The sequence below is a fragment of the Monodelphis domestica genome, chromosome 1, assembly GCF_027887165.1.
Source record: "Monodelphis domestica isolate mMonDom1 chromosome 1, mMonDom1.pri, whole genome shotgun sequence".
Taxonomy (NCBI): domain Eukaryota; kingdom Metazoa; phylum Chordata; class Mammalia; order Didelphimorphia; family Didelphidae; genus Monodelphis; species Monodelphis domestica.
Window position 1 is genome coordinate 255,082,807 of NC_077227.1, and position 16,698 is coordinate 255,099,504.

The 16,698-nt window shown below is 38.1% G+C and overlaps 1 protein-coding gene across 2 annotated transcripts in view; it reads right to left on the reverse strand.

The window, feature by feature from the left end:
- The window catches only part of FLVCR2 (FLVCR heme transporter 2), a 91,014-nt gene extending 78,663 nt beyond the window's left edge, over positions 1 to 12,351 (reverse strand). The window contains exon 1 of one of the 2 annotated variants that reach the window (XM_007472796.3): positions 10,326 to 12,351. In XM_007472796.3, coding sequence (XP_007472858.1) covers positions 10,326 to 10,871 — 546 coding nt within the window. In that variant the 5' untranslated portion in view covers positions 10,872 to 12,351. The remainder of the gene's footprint in view (positions 1 to 10,325) is intronic. The other variant, XM_001374723.5, reaches the window with a different exon arrangement.
- Between the last annotated feature and the right edge of the window lie 4,347 nt (positions 12,352 to 16,698).

Consider the following 16,698-nt stretch of genomic DNA (forward strand, 5'->3'; position numbering starts at 1 on the left):
GAGTTCATCATTGAGAAGGGCAGTTTCCTACCCTTTCTGCACTTATTTCTCTTATACAATTTTAGTCCATGGTATCCTACCTATATTTATTCCATCTCCTTCAAAATCTGCTTTTCCAAAATTAGCATGTATGTCAGACTATACCTGGCTTTCCTTTCACAAACTCAAGAAACAAAGTTCATTTACCCCTAGTATTCCCATAATTTCCAACTGAGCAACCAACAAATGAGAGGGGAAAAGTATATTTGTATAGTGAACATCTTGATAAGAAAGTGGTGTTTGAAGAAGAGATTTGGACTTCTGGACCAGAGCTTAAAATATAGGAATAGTGTGTACCTAACAAAGGCTGGTAAAAATGTATTTGCCAGAAGTCACAAAGAGTCAGACGCAACTGAAGAACAACCACCACAAATGCAAATTTAATCAAATAGAGTATTTTTTTAACTAATAAAAATGAAGAAAACTTTTTATGCATATTCAGAACACCAGATGCAATTCAGAGTAACTAAAATTTACTCTTCCCATTAGTGAGAATCAGATCCAGTATAGAATTATCTCTCACTGGTTCCTCTATCTTTTTAAGAATGAAATCATCATTAAGGCAAATCAGGAAGTTATCAGTCACTCTACTTTAGGCGGAGAGAGATGGAGGGAAGTCTTGAAATGACCATTAAAGTGGGGTAGCTGGGTAGCTCAGGCCTATAAATGGGAGATCTTGGGTTCAAATCTGACCTCAGATACTTCCTAGCTGTGTGACCCTGGACAAATCACTTAACCTCCATTGCCTAGCCCCTACCACTCTTCTGTCTTAGAATCAATACTCAGTATTGATTCTAAGGTGGAAGGTAAGGGTTTAAAAATAAAATAAAATGATGATTAGATAACTAAAGTCCTCCATCACTACTAAATTATCCTTTTCTACCAGGTGTGTGATGATTTCTAAACTCTTATCTGTCCTCATTCAAATTAGGTGAAGTGTACTATACTCCAATGACAAAATCATTTGTTTCTCTCGCCAGTGATCTTTACCATCTGCATTCCACTAGTTTCTGGATTTCCTCAAATAAGTAAGCCATCTAAATACAGATACAACTCAACCTCAATCTCTTTTTTCTTACCCTCTTTCTTTTAAATTAGGCATATCCACTCAGGCAAATTCCAATTGTAGGTTCCATCCAACCAAGTTATACTAATTATATGTCTTAGTGATCTTATGAGGTCAAATTGGCCTCCTTGCATTAAAATCTGTAGTTCCTATTTGTATACACATATTTGAAGTCAAATGGTTTAGTCAATCTACAGGTATTTATAAAGTGCCTACTATGTGTCTGGCATTTGAAAGAAGCTTACTGTCTTAATAGGGCAGACAAGTTTACATACAAATAAAGAACAAATATAAGAAGAACTAAAAAATTAGCACAAAGGAGTTAAATACAAGATAGTTTGGGAAAGAGGGCACTAATTGTTTGAAGGACCTGGAAAGGTTTCATTTAGAAGATAGAAAGGGATCCCATGAGACAGTTGAGGAGAGAGTAAATTCCAGGAATAGAGGAAGACCACTGAAAAAGCATGGAATTGGAGGGAGGGGTAGTGGTTGTGGAGTTCTACGTATGAGAAAAAGATGGCAATTTGATCACATAGCAATGCATAGAATGCAAACAAAGTGGTTATCATCCAATGAGGTTCTTGTGATGGGGACATTTCAGAAAGGTCATTAAAAGCTAAATATGGGAGTTTATCTTTTATCTTAGAGGCAAAAGGGAAGCTTTGGAGGTTTTTTACTCGGGTCAGAACTTACTTAAGGAAAGTCATTTGGCAGCAAGGTAAAGAATAGATTCATGAGGGGAGAGACTTGAAGCAGAGTCCTGTTAAAAGGTCACTGCAGTTATCTAGGTGAGAGGTGATGAAGGCTTGAATTGAGAGGTGACAGAGGCTTCAGTTGTGGTGGGGGTTGTAAACAGAAAAAAGGTTGTAGGGGAAAGAAATGGCAAGATTTGGCAACTAGCTGGATATGTTGGGGGAGGGAAGGAGGATTTGAAAATCACACTTAAGACTATGAACCTTGGATTCTGAAAGGATACCTGCCTTCAATAGAAGCATGGAAGTTTAGAAGATCAATGAATTTAGCAGTGAGAGATCTTAAGTTCTGCTCTTGAAATGTGTTGGAGGTGGCTCTCAAACATCCAGTTTGAAATGCCCAAGAGGTAATTAGTGATGAGGCACTAAAAGTCAGGGGTTTGGGAGTCATCTGCATATATAAATAAGTCCAGGACAGATGATGAAGTCACCAAAAGACAGAGTATAGAAAGAGATGAAGGCATTGGACCACATCTGAGGGACAGGGAAAGAGACAGAGAATGATTTTTGGAGGGGTTAATCTGGAAAAAACAGAAAGGATTGGAATCAAGGACACATGTAAATATGCTGCTCTTGGTCCAGGTGGCAAGGATAAGGGCCACCTTATTTTCTGAGATTCTGTGGAAACAGAAATGGGAATGGGAAATGATATTAAGGGATTTTGAGATGGAGAGAATGGTAGAAAAGTGAGCTCACATCAAATGACTTCAGTTTTCTCAAATACATAAGAGGTGAAGTCCTAAGAGAGAAAGAGGTGGGAGTGGGGAAGGTGTGGGAGGCTTGAGGAGAGAAGAAGTTCGGAATAACTCATGTGAAGAGTGAAGTAGGAAATAATTAGAGAGTAATAAAAAGAATTGCCTTGCTGAATAATATGAATTTATAATGTAGTCAGTCAACTATGCATGGAAAATTATAATGTCACAGCAGTTTCTGGATTCTTTAACTTCCTTCCAGTCTGCTAAATTCTTGCCTTCTGTAAAAAGTCTTTACCAGTCTTCATTAATCTTGGTGCCTTCCTTCTCATATCACCTCCAATTTATCTTGTTTACATATAATTATTTAAGTTATTTTCCCCATTAGATTGTGAAATCTTTGAATGGAGGGTCTGCATTTTGCCTTCTTTGTATCCCCAGCACTTAGCACAGTGCCTGGCACATGGTGTGCACTGAATAAATGTTTGTTGACTTTGCTTGAGATTTTTTTTTAAAACCTTAAACTAGATTCCTCAAGTAGCAATTCTTTATAGTTAAGTTCTCTTAATTAAGTCCTGGGATTTTCTTGAGTGATCATTGAGTCCATGCAGTTACAAACAAGTATTTCATGTATCAGTTTCTAGTAGCTTTCTTTGTCTATCAGAATTAGATTTTCTACCTGCTGACATATCAACACTATAGCTCTATGTCCAGCCAAGGAATGAAAATTATGGTTTTTGTACCATTATTACAGGCAGCCAAATGGTACAATGGATAAAGTGCTGGGCCTGAAGTCAGAAAGACTCATATTTCTAAGTTCAAAACTAGCTTCAGACATTTAGAGCTGAATAACCTTTGTTTGTCTCAGTTTTCTTTTCTGTAAAATGAGCTGGAAAAGGAAATGACAAAACCATTCCAGTGTCTTTGCCAAGAAAACCCCAAATGAGGTCATGAAGAATCAGGACACAACTGGACAACCATTATTGCACTGTATTTATCCTTAAATAGTTTTAGTCCCCAAATGGACATCATTTTATCAGAATCCTGTGTTACACATAAGAGGGCAACCTGGAGTAGAAGATAAAAATGACATGCATTTTTAAAGAAAAGTGCTCAGGCCAGCCATGTGTTCCTCCCTTTCCAGGCTCCATTCCTGACTCTCTTGACATTTACCAACATGACAAACAGCAGCCTTCTCACCCTGGAAAGTCACTCTTCTCACCAACCTGTGGCTTCTCCCTCTAATTGCTTAGTTCCTCCTAGGACTAAGGAAAGCTCCAGGCCAGTCACCACTCACAGTTTCAATCCTGAGTCTCTAACCAAAAACAAATGCCCAGATTTTCAGTTTCCTTTTGCATATTGTCTTTTCTCATTTGAATGGAAGCTCCTTGAGGTCAGGGGCTATTTTTTTTTCTTTTGATCGTATTTGTGTTCTCAGCAGTGCCTGGCACATAGGAAAGACTTGTTGAGTTGATTTTGACTCTTGGATTCCCCAGATTTTTCAATTTTACAATCTTCAGAATCCCTTCTAGCTCAAACATTCTATAGTTTTAAGTTGTCAATGACTCTGCATGTGCAAGTTTTACTTTTTAAGCCTTGAGTGAAGAGAGAGAGTAAGTAATATGTGAAAGAGTTCATAGACATTTCTGAAAATCAAACATTGATTTATCCTTGAAAACAAGAAACAAGTGTTGCCAAATAACTTGTTATTTACAATCTGAGGCAGCTGGCTATAAAGGAGCCCTAGGCAAAGGAATGAAAGGTTTTATCTCTACTCTAATACATTCTTCACAGAGCTACCCAAGAGATTTTCCTAAATCACAGATCTTACTCTTATACTCAGTATACTTACTCTATGTTAGTCCTCTACTCTCAGTCTACTATAGTCATTTATTATTACTTCTATGATAAGAAGAGTAATCCATATAACAGGCCTAAAGTCTGGAGATCCTGGGTTCAAATGCAGACTCAGATATTTCCTAGCTGGGTGACCCTGGGCAAGTCATTTAACCCCAACTGTCTAGCACTTTCTTCTCTCTCTGCCTTGGAACTGATATCTTAGATCGATTCATTTGTTGGTATTTGTTTAGATATAATCAGGAATTTCAGACATAAACTTTGTACATACTTGTACTTATCTCCCCTAATAGAATATAAACTCCTTAAAAGTTTGGATTATTTCTTTTTGTATTTGTAGCACAATGACTAGCATGTAGTAAGTACTCAATAAATATTAAGGAGTAGCTATGTGTCTCAGTGGTTAGACAGCCAGGCCTGGAGGTTGGAAGTCCTTAATTTGGCCTTAAGTACCTCCTAGCTATGTGACCCTGAGCAATTCACTTAACCCCCATGATCTAACCCTTATGGCTCTTCTGCCTTGGAACCTAGGATTTGGTTCAAAGACAAAGTAAGGGGTTTTATAATAAGTATTGACTAGGCTTATAGAAGAGCTCCCACACAGCTATGGAAATGGTTCTCTTAAAGTCTGACTTTAGTCATTTCTGACTGACCAAGTCATTTCTTTCTCAATAAGCCCCACTGGCTCATTAGTGCCTCTAATTGCAAAACAAACCAAAGAAAAAACCTATTCTGGCACTTAAAGGTATTTACAACTGATCTTTCTAGACTTATTTGGTCCATCATTCCTTTTTGTTCATTCAGTGGTCCAGCCAAACTGGTCTTTTTGCTATTCTTTAAGCATGGCATTGTACATCCTTTAAACTGGCTGTGCCTCACTCCTGGAATAAACTTTTCTCACTTCACTTTTTTTAAAAATTAAAAACCCTTTCCATCTGTCTTAGAATCAAGACTAAGTATTGTTCCCAGCTTCCTTTAAATCTCAGCTATAGTACCACGTCCTACATAAAGCCATTCCTGAGCCCTCAGTTATAGTGCCTTTTCCCCATTATCCCTGAAATCACCTTGTACTTATTTTGTATATACTTATATATGTACATCGGCAGCTGGATGGCACACTGGATAAATGCCAGACCTGGAGTCTTATCTTCCTAAGTTCAACTCTGGTCTCAGACACTAAGTTGTGTGTGACTGGGCAAATCACTTGACTTGCCTGAGGTTTTTCATCTATAAAGTGAGCTAGTGAAGGAAATGACTAACCATTCCAGTCTCAAGAAAATGCCAAATGGAGTCAAGGAGAGTCAGTCAACAATATATGTACATCGATAATCAACTGTGAAGGAATAAACCATTTTTTTAACTTCCATATTGTTCATTGTAAGAGAACACTCGCATAAAACCAAAACCTCAAAATAAAAACAAAAATAAACTAAAGTGAAAAATAGTATGTTTCAATTTGCACTTCAAGTCCAACAGTTCTTTCTTTGAAAGTGGATAGAATTCTTTAGGACTAAACTAGTAACAGCAACACAAGGATACAAGAAAATGTCAAGGGACTCATGATGAAAAAGACTCCGCACAGCCATACAAGGAATTGCCAAGAGTACAAATGCTGATCAAACCATACTGTTTCTTGCTTTATGTTCTTCAATATTTGTCTTCTTTCATGACATGAGGAATATGGAAATTTGCATGACAACACTGGAATAACCCACATCAGATTGTTTACCATCTAGGGAGGGGGGAAAGGAGAGAATTTGAATGCAAAAGATCAGAAGATAATTGTTTTCTACATATAATGTAGAAAAAAATAGAAAGTGAAAAAAGTTAAACTTGTATATAACTCCTCCTCCCCAATATATGTACATTATTCACTCTGATGGCATATTCCCCCTCATAGGGCAGGGACTATTGGTCTTTGGAAGCCCTTACCACCACCATTCAACTGGTACAATCTTATTTTAAGATAATAAAAATTAATGAATAAACTAAAATAAGGAATCACATAGTGCTTTGCTTTAAGTATCATGCAACATTTTATATATCTCACTTGATCTGTTTGGTGATAATACTGACAGTGAATATCCTCAGTAGTTCTCTCTACCATATTATATGACCAGCAGTGATAGTCAGACTCTAACTTTGTGCTACATCTGACTTCTTCATATATGCAACCAAGATTGTTTGATACAGGAATATCATATAACAGACTTCCTTCTACTTCTCTGTATATCAAGTCAATCTTGTCAGTAAAAGTAAACTCCCTCAGGATAAGAACCATTTCATTCTAATCTTTGGATCTCTAGGACCTGGTATAATGCCTTCCTTACACAAAATAAGCACTTAACAATTGTTGGATGAATTGAATTGAATCATTTAAAAAATTTATTATCATTAAAACCCTTACCTTCAAATTGATACTAAGAATCAGTTCCAAGGCAAAAGAGTTATAAGAGCTAGGCAAGTTAAATGACTTGCCCAAGGTCACATAGCTATGAAGTATCTGAGGCCAGATTTAAACCCAGTACTACTTCTTGTCTCTAGGTCTGGCTCTCTATCCACTGAACCATCTAACTACCCAGAATGGAATCCTAGAAGTAGTATAATACAGTGAAAAGAATGTTGAGTCTGGAATAAAGAACTGCAGTTGTTGTTCAGTCATGTCTAACTCTTTTGGGGTTTTCTTGGCAAAGATACTTCGAGAGGTTTGCCATTTCCTTCTCCAGCTCATTTTTAAGTATCTGTGGCCAGATCTGAACTCCAAAAGATGAGAATTCCTGATTTCAGGCCCAACACTCTATCCACTGTGTTGCCTAGTAGAAAGAATCAAGAGTATGTGAAATCAAATCCCATTCTTCTAATTCTTAACTAAGTGACCTTGGAAAAGTCCTCCTAGTTCTCTGAGCCTCAATTTCCTCATCAGTAAAATGAAGGAGAAAAGATTAAAAGGAAAGAACTCTTTCTAATTCCTTCCAGTTTTACATCTATGATTCTACCAGTTTTTAGAATCTATCAGATATTGTCCTCTTTAGGCATACTTTTTGAGAGTCCAGGGTTATGTTGGAGTGCCAAAGCATGTTGGAGGGCAATGTTCCCTCCCCCATCTCTGCTCATGCCTGAGGACATTTCTCACATCACCTACCCCTCTGCCCAGCAGCCCACTGGGAGCTCTTCCTCTCTCCCCTGTCTAGGGTAAGGCACGGAGCTCAAATGCTGCATGAGGATTCCAGTTTGGGCACTTGGTCTAAGGTCTCTAAAAGTTTGCCATCACTGGTCTAAGGTAACTTCTAAGCAATGAATTGGTCCAATCAGACAAGGATGATAATAAATAACAATAATGACATTTCTTGAACACTTTAAAGTTTGCAAAATACTTACAAAAGTAATTCAAGACTAAAATATAACTGGACAATAAGCAATGAAAATTGGAGAGATAAGTGAGGAGAAATTTAATATATTCTGATTCTCTTTCCAAAGTGTAATGTCAAGTACATTTAATATAGACAGGTAGAAAGCATCAAAAAGAGGTAAAGACTGTTGAGAGCTAAATGGTTTGCATAAGTAAATGAGGGCAGCAGGACCAATGAAAATTTTGCAAGTCAAATTAAATTCTTGTAGTCTGCAAGGTTTACAGGATTTGTTTTTAAGGTGCTCTTCTCCACACAACATCTTTCTTTCAAATATTACTTAATGTACTTTAACTCATACCACTCACCTATTCAGCCAGGACACCCTCAGAAAGGGGGAAAACATGGGAGTGTAAACCTCACAAAGAAAGGAAGGAAAAACTTCAAAATGCGTCATAATATCATAATATTTAACTCAGTACATAGTACGTCCCAAAGATAACACTAAACAGACTACTTCAGGATGCAAAAATTCCAAGGGTTCAGAGCATGAATAAATAAGATCATGTTATTTTAAGAATGTTGGCGTTTCCTACCTCTGAGGAGTTTATGAGTAAACGGTTTGATTTTAAGTTTCAAAGGCATAGTTTTTAATATATATTCTCTAACAAATTTTAAGAAAACAAACTGTTAGTCTGACCTTTATTGTTAAAAGGAAAAGAAATGCAAGATTCTCTCTCTTCAACTTGTGCCAACTGAGAAAACCAATTCCAAGTATTCCTTCTGAGTATTCGTAAATAAAACAGGTATGAAACTTGGAGCCTTAATCCTGTTTGAATCATGACTGATAGTTATGCTAGCATAAACTGGATGCTAGTGAGCTTCCTACACTCTCACATCCCAACACTGCAAAATATATATTCCCTAATAATTCCATAGTTCCCCAGTTTCAATAACTAAAAAAACATGGCTTGAGTCTTTAAGTAGAATTGTTTCCTTTTTTTTCCCTTAACATCCTCAGCCATCTAGTGCAGGGCCTAACAATAAGTAGGCTATTTCTAAATTCTTATTGATTAATGTTTCCCATGTCCAATTTAAAAGCATCAAAGATGCACTTTCTAAAATTGGTCAAAATGTATACCATGCTTTAGAGACATTAAAAATTCAGACATAACTTGGGGAGGGCAAAGGAAAAGAAGAGATGAAGAATATAAACAGAACACCCAAAATTATTTTTAAATTATCTCTAACATAAAATCCATCTGATTTCATAACAAACCCTTAACTTAATTCGTCAGGGAGCATAACCCAAAGGGGAAAAAACCATAGGGGATGATTTTTGTTTTTATACTAAAGGTAGTTCATTCCTCTGTTTCCTTTAATTGATTGCTCTAATACTAATCCAAATTTGTAACTCAGAAATAAATGAGACCATTCTTGAAGCCAGAAGACCCTCTTGGAATCTGGTTCTGCTACTAGCCAGTTATGTGATGCCAAGCAAAGTTTACTTATCTGTAAAATGAGGAGATTGAATTAAATGATCTCTTTCAACCATAAAAATGTGAAGATTCAAATTTAGCTCAAAATTTCTACCTTGTGGTAGAGCTGTACAGAAGAGGAATTCACTTATGGCCAGCAAGGGTATATGGAAAACTTCCAACAAAAACGATGATTTTATACTGATAATCTCAAGCAAGGGAAAATAAGCCTAGAAGATCTCAGTTGTTACATTAAACATCATTAAATGTCTTACCTGTTGAGGCAGTGATCTACATAGAAAATGTAGATGAAAATTTTCCCTTTCCTTAGAAAGAGGTCAGTCAAAAGTTTTATTTTGTCTTTGTTTTTTACATTACCGGCCCAAATAAGTGTTTCAATTCTCCCTGTCATTTCTTCAGGTTTATCTACAAAACCTAGAGTTGTAAAGAAATTGATAGTCATTTGTACTAAACTATAATAGCAACTATTCTAGCAACTATAATTTTTGTACTATAAATATGATAGCAAATATAATAGGCAAGAAATGTGAGGTGTGAACTAACTGTGGCAGATACGCTTCCTGTCATGTTGTTCTAACTGTACTGGTTTAAAATTTGGTATAAAGGTAGATTGTGAATAATGTCACCATTACAGGTTTTAAAATTCCATTTATAATGAAATATGGTATTCTAGAAAGGATTGTTCTGCTAAGAACACTAATTGCTAACGTGAGATGACTCCATATCATCCTACCCTTTGAGTGATGAAAAGGTGGTAGAAATCTATTTAGCTTTATATAAGTCATATACAATCTACAGATACATAATATTCATAATAGTTTTACTGTCAAAAAAGCTTTTTTTTAAAAGTGGCAAGGGTGGAGAGCTTACTAAGGAGGAGGTAGAAAGAATTTGTTGGTTTTACTCAGCACAATTCAGGACAAAATTCTTAGAGACCTTGTCTTCCCAGGAACAACACTACTTTTTAGGTGAAAAAGAGAAGAGACTCAAATCTCCTATCAGTTCCCTCATACTTCCTTTACACATAGACACACTAAGCAAAGAGTCATCCAGACATTCAACTCTGTACCTACCTGGTTACCAAAGACAGCCAGGGAGCAGGCTGTTGAAACTTCTCTCTCACTAAACCAGACAGCAGCAAGACGGGAGGGCATGCCAAGGATGAACACCTGGGCAACAGCTGCGATAAATTGCCCTAGCATGGTGACTGCAAAAAGATCTGACCTGAGGCTGCCCAGTTTGACCCAGGCCCCCAAGCAGTTAAGGACTGACCCTATGAGGGCGATGGTCCGTAAACCATATTTCTTCAGAAGACAACCCACAGGAAAGAGTAGTGGGATATAAACCACCATGAAGACCATGGACAAGCAGTCAATGTAAAAGTCGTTGACCCCATAGAATTTCTTGAAGATGTTACTAACCGCCCCATACTGGATCCACTGGAAGGAATTGCACATCGAATAGGAACTGAACAACAGGACGATTACCCAGCGGAAGGGGGTCACTTTGATCACAACATTTTCTCTTGTGACTGGACTATTGGGTTCTGTCCTGGATTCTCTTTCAAGCTGCTGCGGTTGCCCTTCCACAGTGGTGGGAATTGCAGTCACGTTCACCATATTTACAAATTATACTGTCTTCCCACCTATTCAAGTGCCTTGAGCTCCCTGCTTCCCTGCCAGGATGACCTTTTCTGGCCTCACGTTAGGGAAGACCGAAAGCTGCAGGGTTGCCCCACTACCAAAATGAAAAGCAAACAAAAAGCCCACTCGAAGAGAAAATCAGTAGGCTTAGCCTTCAGTTGCTAAACCAAAGAAAGGGGAGATCCGAGTTCCTAAAAAGAGTACACGGAGTTGACCTAGTCCCAGCCTAGTCTTCTTGCAGCCTCTACTTGATTTCACTGGGATCCCAGCTGGTGCCTCTGCTTCTCTTTTGCAACCTCTGGCTTCGAACCCTACAGCTTTCCTGTTCTCACTCAGACACTGCCCAGCTTGCAACTCTTCTGCCCAGCCGGTTCTTCCGATCTCTCCGTAGTCACTCAAATAGCACCGGGAACAACTTCTGGATCCCACCCTATTTTACACACGTGATCCTCCCCCTCCCCCGCCCCGCCCAAATTTTGTTCCCAAAGTCCCTCCTTTCTGCTGTCCACCACATAGTGCAGTCTTGTGTCGCCACAGACACGGCCCCACACCTCACCCTAGCGCCATGGAAACCCGGAACACTCTCGGGCCCCTGCCCCCAAGCACTGATCTGCCCTTCCCAAACTTAAGCCCCTAGTCACTATCTCCCCTGTCTAAAAATCTACTCTTTCCCCGGCGCACTTCCAGCAACCAGGGACAACCCAAAATTATCATGAGGATTCCCTTCCAAACTTTTACTGAAAACTTTCCCTACAAATGAGTGGGTCACAAACGCTTCTATTTTTTCTTTTTATCCCCGTCCCTAAAATCACATTCCCTGCTCTCACCACAAACGGACAAACATGAAAAGGCGGAGCACAGGATTCAGAGGTTTTGCCTGATGCCCTGATTTACAGATGACGAAACACTAAGAGATGAGGTGGCGGGTTTTGAGTCACAGAGCCAGTGCTGACACCCAAGTCGTCTTGACTTTCAAATCCATTACATTCTATTACATCACCCTGGTTGTGCCCTTTGACTGAGACAGGAAAATGTTTGAAGACCATTTTTTCCCCTCTTAGCCTTGCCCATTTCCGAAACTATAAGGTTGTTTTTACTGAAGAACTGAAAGTAAATCCAAGAATAGGCGAGGAGGTGGGGGCAGGGGCAAGAAGGAAAGCAATGGCCTGTGGACGAGGTTGTTTAGACCAGGCTGCTTTGAGGTGCTCTTCGGAATATCCAAGTTTAACAGATACTGCCCTAGGATGCTAACCTCATTTGCAGTCTTTACATCCTCCGGAAAGTATACGTAGCTGCTTCTCCGATTCCATTCCAATCAACCACTCCACCACACGGGGCATTAAGTTGACAGCCTCTTGAAAGGCAGGTCTCCTCCTCCCACAAGTTTAAAAATCTCCTTCACGATTATTTCTACTGAGATACACACCCCACTGCCGCTGAACAAAGATGTCTTAGACAATCACTTCCTATTTCTTTCGAGGAAACTAGATAGAACAGTAGATAGAGGAAGATAGTTCAAATCCAGCCTCAAACATTTAAAAACCCTTCCAGTTTCCTCAATTGATAAATGGATATAATAATAGTACCTATCTCCTAGGGTTGTGAGGATTAAATATTAATTTGGAAAGTGTTTGGTACACAGGAAGATATGGAACAAGTCCCACTTATTACCAAAAGTACTACAAGAGGGGTACTTAATAAGCCTTTTCCTGTAGATATATCACACTTGAAAGCTACCCTAAAGCCACAGTGGCTTCTGGAACTCTTTCACTTGGCAGAGGAAAGCAAATTGGATTTAATGTATTAACTAACATATCATGGTAATGAGAGATGCAAGTTATTTTCTTTGCTTATTTTTATAATTAAAAGATACCATAGCCTAATATGAAGTGAATTCCTTCTGAGACAAAAAAATAATAATAAAGTGTTAAGTTTAAAAAAAATGTATTTATTTATTTAGGACCTATTCTTTGCCAAGTATGGTGCTAAATAGTGCTAAGGATACTAAGAAGGAAAAAAGAAAAAGAAACAAACCCACTAAAGACTCAAGACAGATTTTAGTTCTTAAAGTTGGGGGACTGTGACATTTTGGGGGAGTACATGCTATGTAGGATTGTGAAAGTGTAATAGGGTATTATAGGGTGTAGCATTAGGACGAAGGTAAAGGGAAAATGGATTTGTTTTATTCTATTCTCCACCCTAACCATTTTTGTTCCTTATTTTTGGATGTATCTGACTCTTCATGACCCCATTTGGGATTTTCTTGGCAAAGATCTTGAAATGATTTGCCATTTCCTTCTCCATCTCATTTGCAGAAACTGAGGTAAATAGAGTTAAGTGACTTGCCCCAGGTCAGACAACTAAGTGTCTGAGGCCAGATTTTAACTCAGGAAGGTACCTTCCTTTCTTCAGATTCAGTACTCTATCCACTGTGTCATTTAGCTGCCCACCATACCATACTGTGCTACCATTTTTAACCACTCTCCACCAGACTTTTCTCTACATCTAAAAAATGAATGGGATCTAGAATTTTTCATCTGATTCTAACCCTGAGTCAGATAATTTACTTTGTAACTCTGATATACTATGAAATGCACTAATAATGGGGGGGGGGGTGAAAAACAAACAAAAATCTTTGGAATCTAGTGGCAAAGCTGAAATTTCTGGAAATTATCTAAGTGACCTTGAACACTTAGCCTTTCTTTCTTCCTACTAAAAATAAGGTCAGCTGTACCCATCCATTTCACGTGGGAGGAAACTGAGGATGGGAAATCTTAGCTTTGTCCAGAGACAATAGTCATCTAGGAAAATGTCAGAAGTAGGATTTAAAACTAGCTTTCATTCCATCCCCTCTTAAATTCTACCATGGATCAAAATATTTATGGAGTACCACTTACTGGGTTTAGGGCATTTCTATGCTTCAGTGGGTTTTACTAGTGTATGAAGTACAAGAGGAGGCAGAAGCGGTTCTAAGATATACTCAGGCATTGAAATTGTAGTGTGGGGTACAGCTGTGATTCCAGTCTCTAGTTGTTCTGTATGAGTAGGCTAGGAAACTGGGAAGGATGAAGTATCTGTAAGTGGAGGACCATCTGGAGGAACTGAGATTGAGATGCTAGTGAAGGAAAAGAAGTAAGGATGAGCTTGTGAGAAATCAGGAGGAAAAGCTAAGGAAAGGAAAAGAGATGAGGGAGAGAGAGAGAGAAATAGTGAAGATTTGGGGAGAGGGGTGTCAGAGAGATAACTAGGAAAAAATGTGGGTACTCTTCAGGAGGCTCTTTGTTCTAAGAATGGAAGAGAGAGATTGACATTGGGTAGGAAGAATAAATATATGTCTGGTTTTTCACTTCCACTCCACTTTTCTGTGGTTCTTATTTTACCTTCACTGGTACTTCTCATTCTCCTTTATCTGACTCTTCTTACTACCTTCTTCATCTGGCCCTTTCCCTTATTGGGCTTGGCTCCCCCACCTTCCTAGTTTTCCAAATTGTTTTTCAACTGACAAGACCCTCCTTTGCAGTCTAACTTCTGATGGGAAAGGCTCCCCAAACATGCCCAGAAAAAAAACAAGCATCATAGATTTAGAATTAGAAGGGAACTTAAAGGCTGTTTTGCCTCTAAGAATTTACTCTGCTAGATACTGTCCAGAGAAGGCGACAGAAAAAGTGATCAGACAAGAGAAAAAAAAAAGAGAGGGGGGAGACCAGTGTCACAAACTTCTAGGGAGAAGAGAGAATCCAGAAAAGTCAAGTGCTACAGAGAGGTAAAAAAGGATGAGCACTAAGAGCAATGCTATTGGATCTACCAATAAAGGTAATTCTGAAGAGAGCTATTTCACTCAAGCATTGGGAAAAGAAATCAGAATACAAGGAAGAGGAAGTGAGTCAGCATGTGAAGAAGTAGGTACAATGATGGCAGTGTTTAAAACATTTATTTGAAAATAAATTTTACTGATGCTATTTTTTTATAACAGTCATTTTTGTAAACATGACCCTCTCTTTTTCTTGCCCTTTTAAAATGGAGTCCTTTGAATAAGTTGTGGTATATGGTTATAGTAGAATACCATTGCATCATAAGAAACAATGTACAGAATGAGTTCAGAAAACTCTGGAAAATCTTATCTGAAGTGATGCAAAGTAAAAAGAACAGACGTATACAGTAACAGATATATTATATGATAATCAACTTCTCAAGGACTAAGCTATTATCAGTAAAGCAAGATTATGAGATAACCACATGGGACTCAAGACGAAAATGCTATCTACAGCCAAAGAAGGAACTGCTGGAATTTGAGGTAGATCAAAGCATTCCATCTTCCACTTTATTTTCTTAATGGAAATACCTTGAGAGAATTTTAGTAACAGTATTTTTCCATCTAAAGTATTAATGATTTTAGATACATTATTATAGAGGTAAATGTATATATTGTATGGCAGTTTCAGTATAAAAATAAACTTATTTTTCTCTAAAACTTCCCTGATTCCAATTTACCCTAACCTACTGGACTAGTATTTATGAGTTCCATCAATATATTCAAGCCTTAAGGTATCAGATGGCCAAATCTTAATTTTGGAAGCATATGAGTTTATAGTTCTTAGTTTTACCCTGTTTTGAACCACTGGAGGGTGCTCAAAGCTTTTTCCTCTACAGCACTTATTTCCAGAAAAAAATCCCAGGCATATTTCCAGAGTCATATCTGTGGATGAGGCCTTGAAAAGTTAGGATTCTTAAAAATCCAAGTTTTCTATAATCATAACAGATTTCTTCAAAGTGGATGGAACCTCCTGAACTCTATCAACATGTTTATACCTCTTCTGCAAGTCTCAGTAGCTTATCCTTTTGTTTCACTAGGTCTGTATCCATCTACCAAAGTCATGGAAAGTCACCCCTGCCTAGATATTACATTTCTCTCTTCTCTAGCAAATGAAAACTTTCATGAATATTCTTTAGCTGTATTGACTTAAACTATTGCTGAGAAAGAGATATTGCTTCCGAATAGCCAAGGCAGAATTCTGCTTATTTCCAGAACCCTCTACGGAGACTAGAGGATTGAAGGTCTTCTCTTGCCAAAGCTGTCTACTCTCATTGAATGTTTTTATATGCTGTGGCCATTATATTCTTTTCATTTGCATCTTTCCTATTGAATTATATAATCTGCACCCCACAAAACAGTAACTTCATACTCTTTCTTATCTGTTTCTCTGCCATATCCATCACATTAGACTCTGGACTTCTCCCTTTGGTTGGGGTGTTTTCTCTCAAACATGTTTATATAGGAGACAGTCACTTCAGTGACTGAGGTCCTGGCCCACTGATGGTGGTGAAGGAGTATAAAGCAGCTGTCTTACTCCCCCTCATTGAAGAACAGTACATATCATTCTAAGCTGGGTCTAAATGTAGGAGGATAGGAATGAAATGATAAAAACGCATGGAAGTTATTGTGTTCATGCCAAACAGTTGATTGATTGCTGACTTTTTCCCTGTGTATTTAACATTTTCTGTCTCAGGGATACTATTTGTAGTACCTGGAGGTAAAACCAGTGTCCCAATGCAAGAAGAGAAACTGAGGCCCTGTGTACATCCATTTTTTGCAAGCATCACTTACCTATTGCTGAGTCTTTTTCTATTCTGTTCTCTCACCACCTTTCCTGATTTTTTTTTCTCTCATTGGCCATCTCTTTTCTACCTCCATACTGTTTTGAATTGCTACCACAACCAGGTTTCCCCATTCTGACTTCTACATTCATTTTAAAATTTGTTTAGTCGATTTTACTTGTATTGGAGGAAAAGATGAGACCTAGAA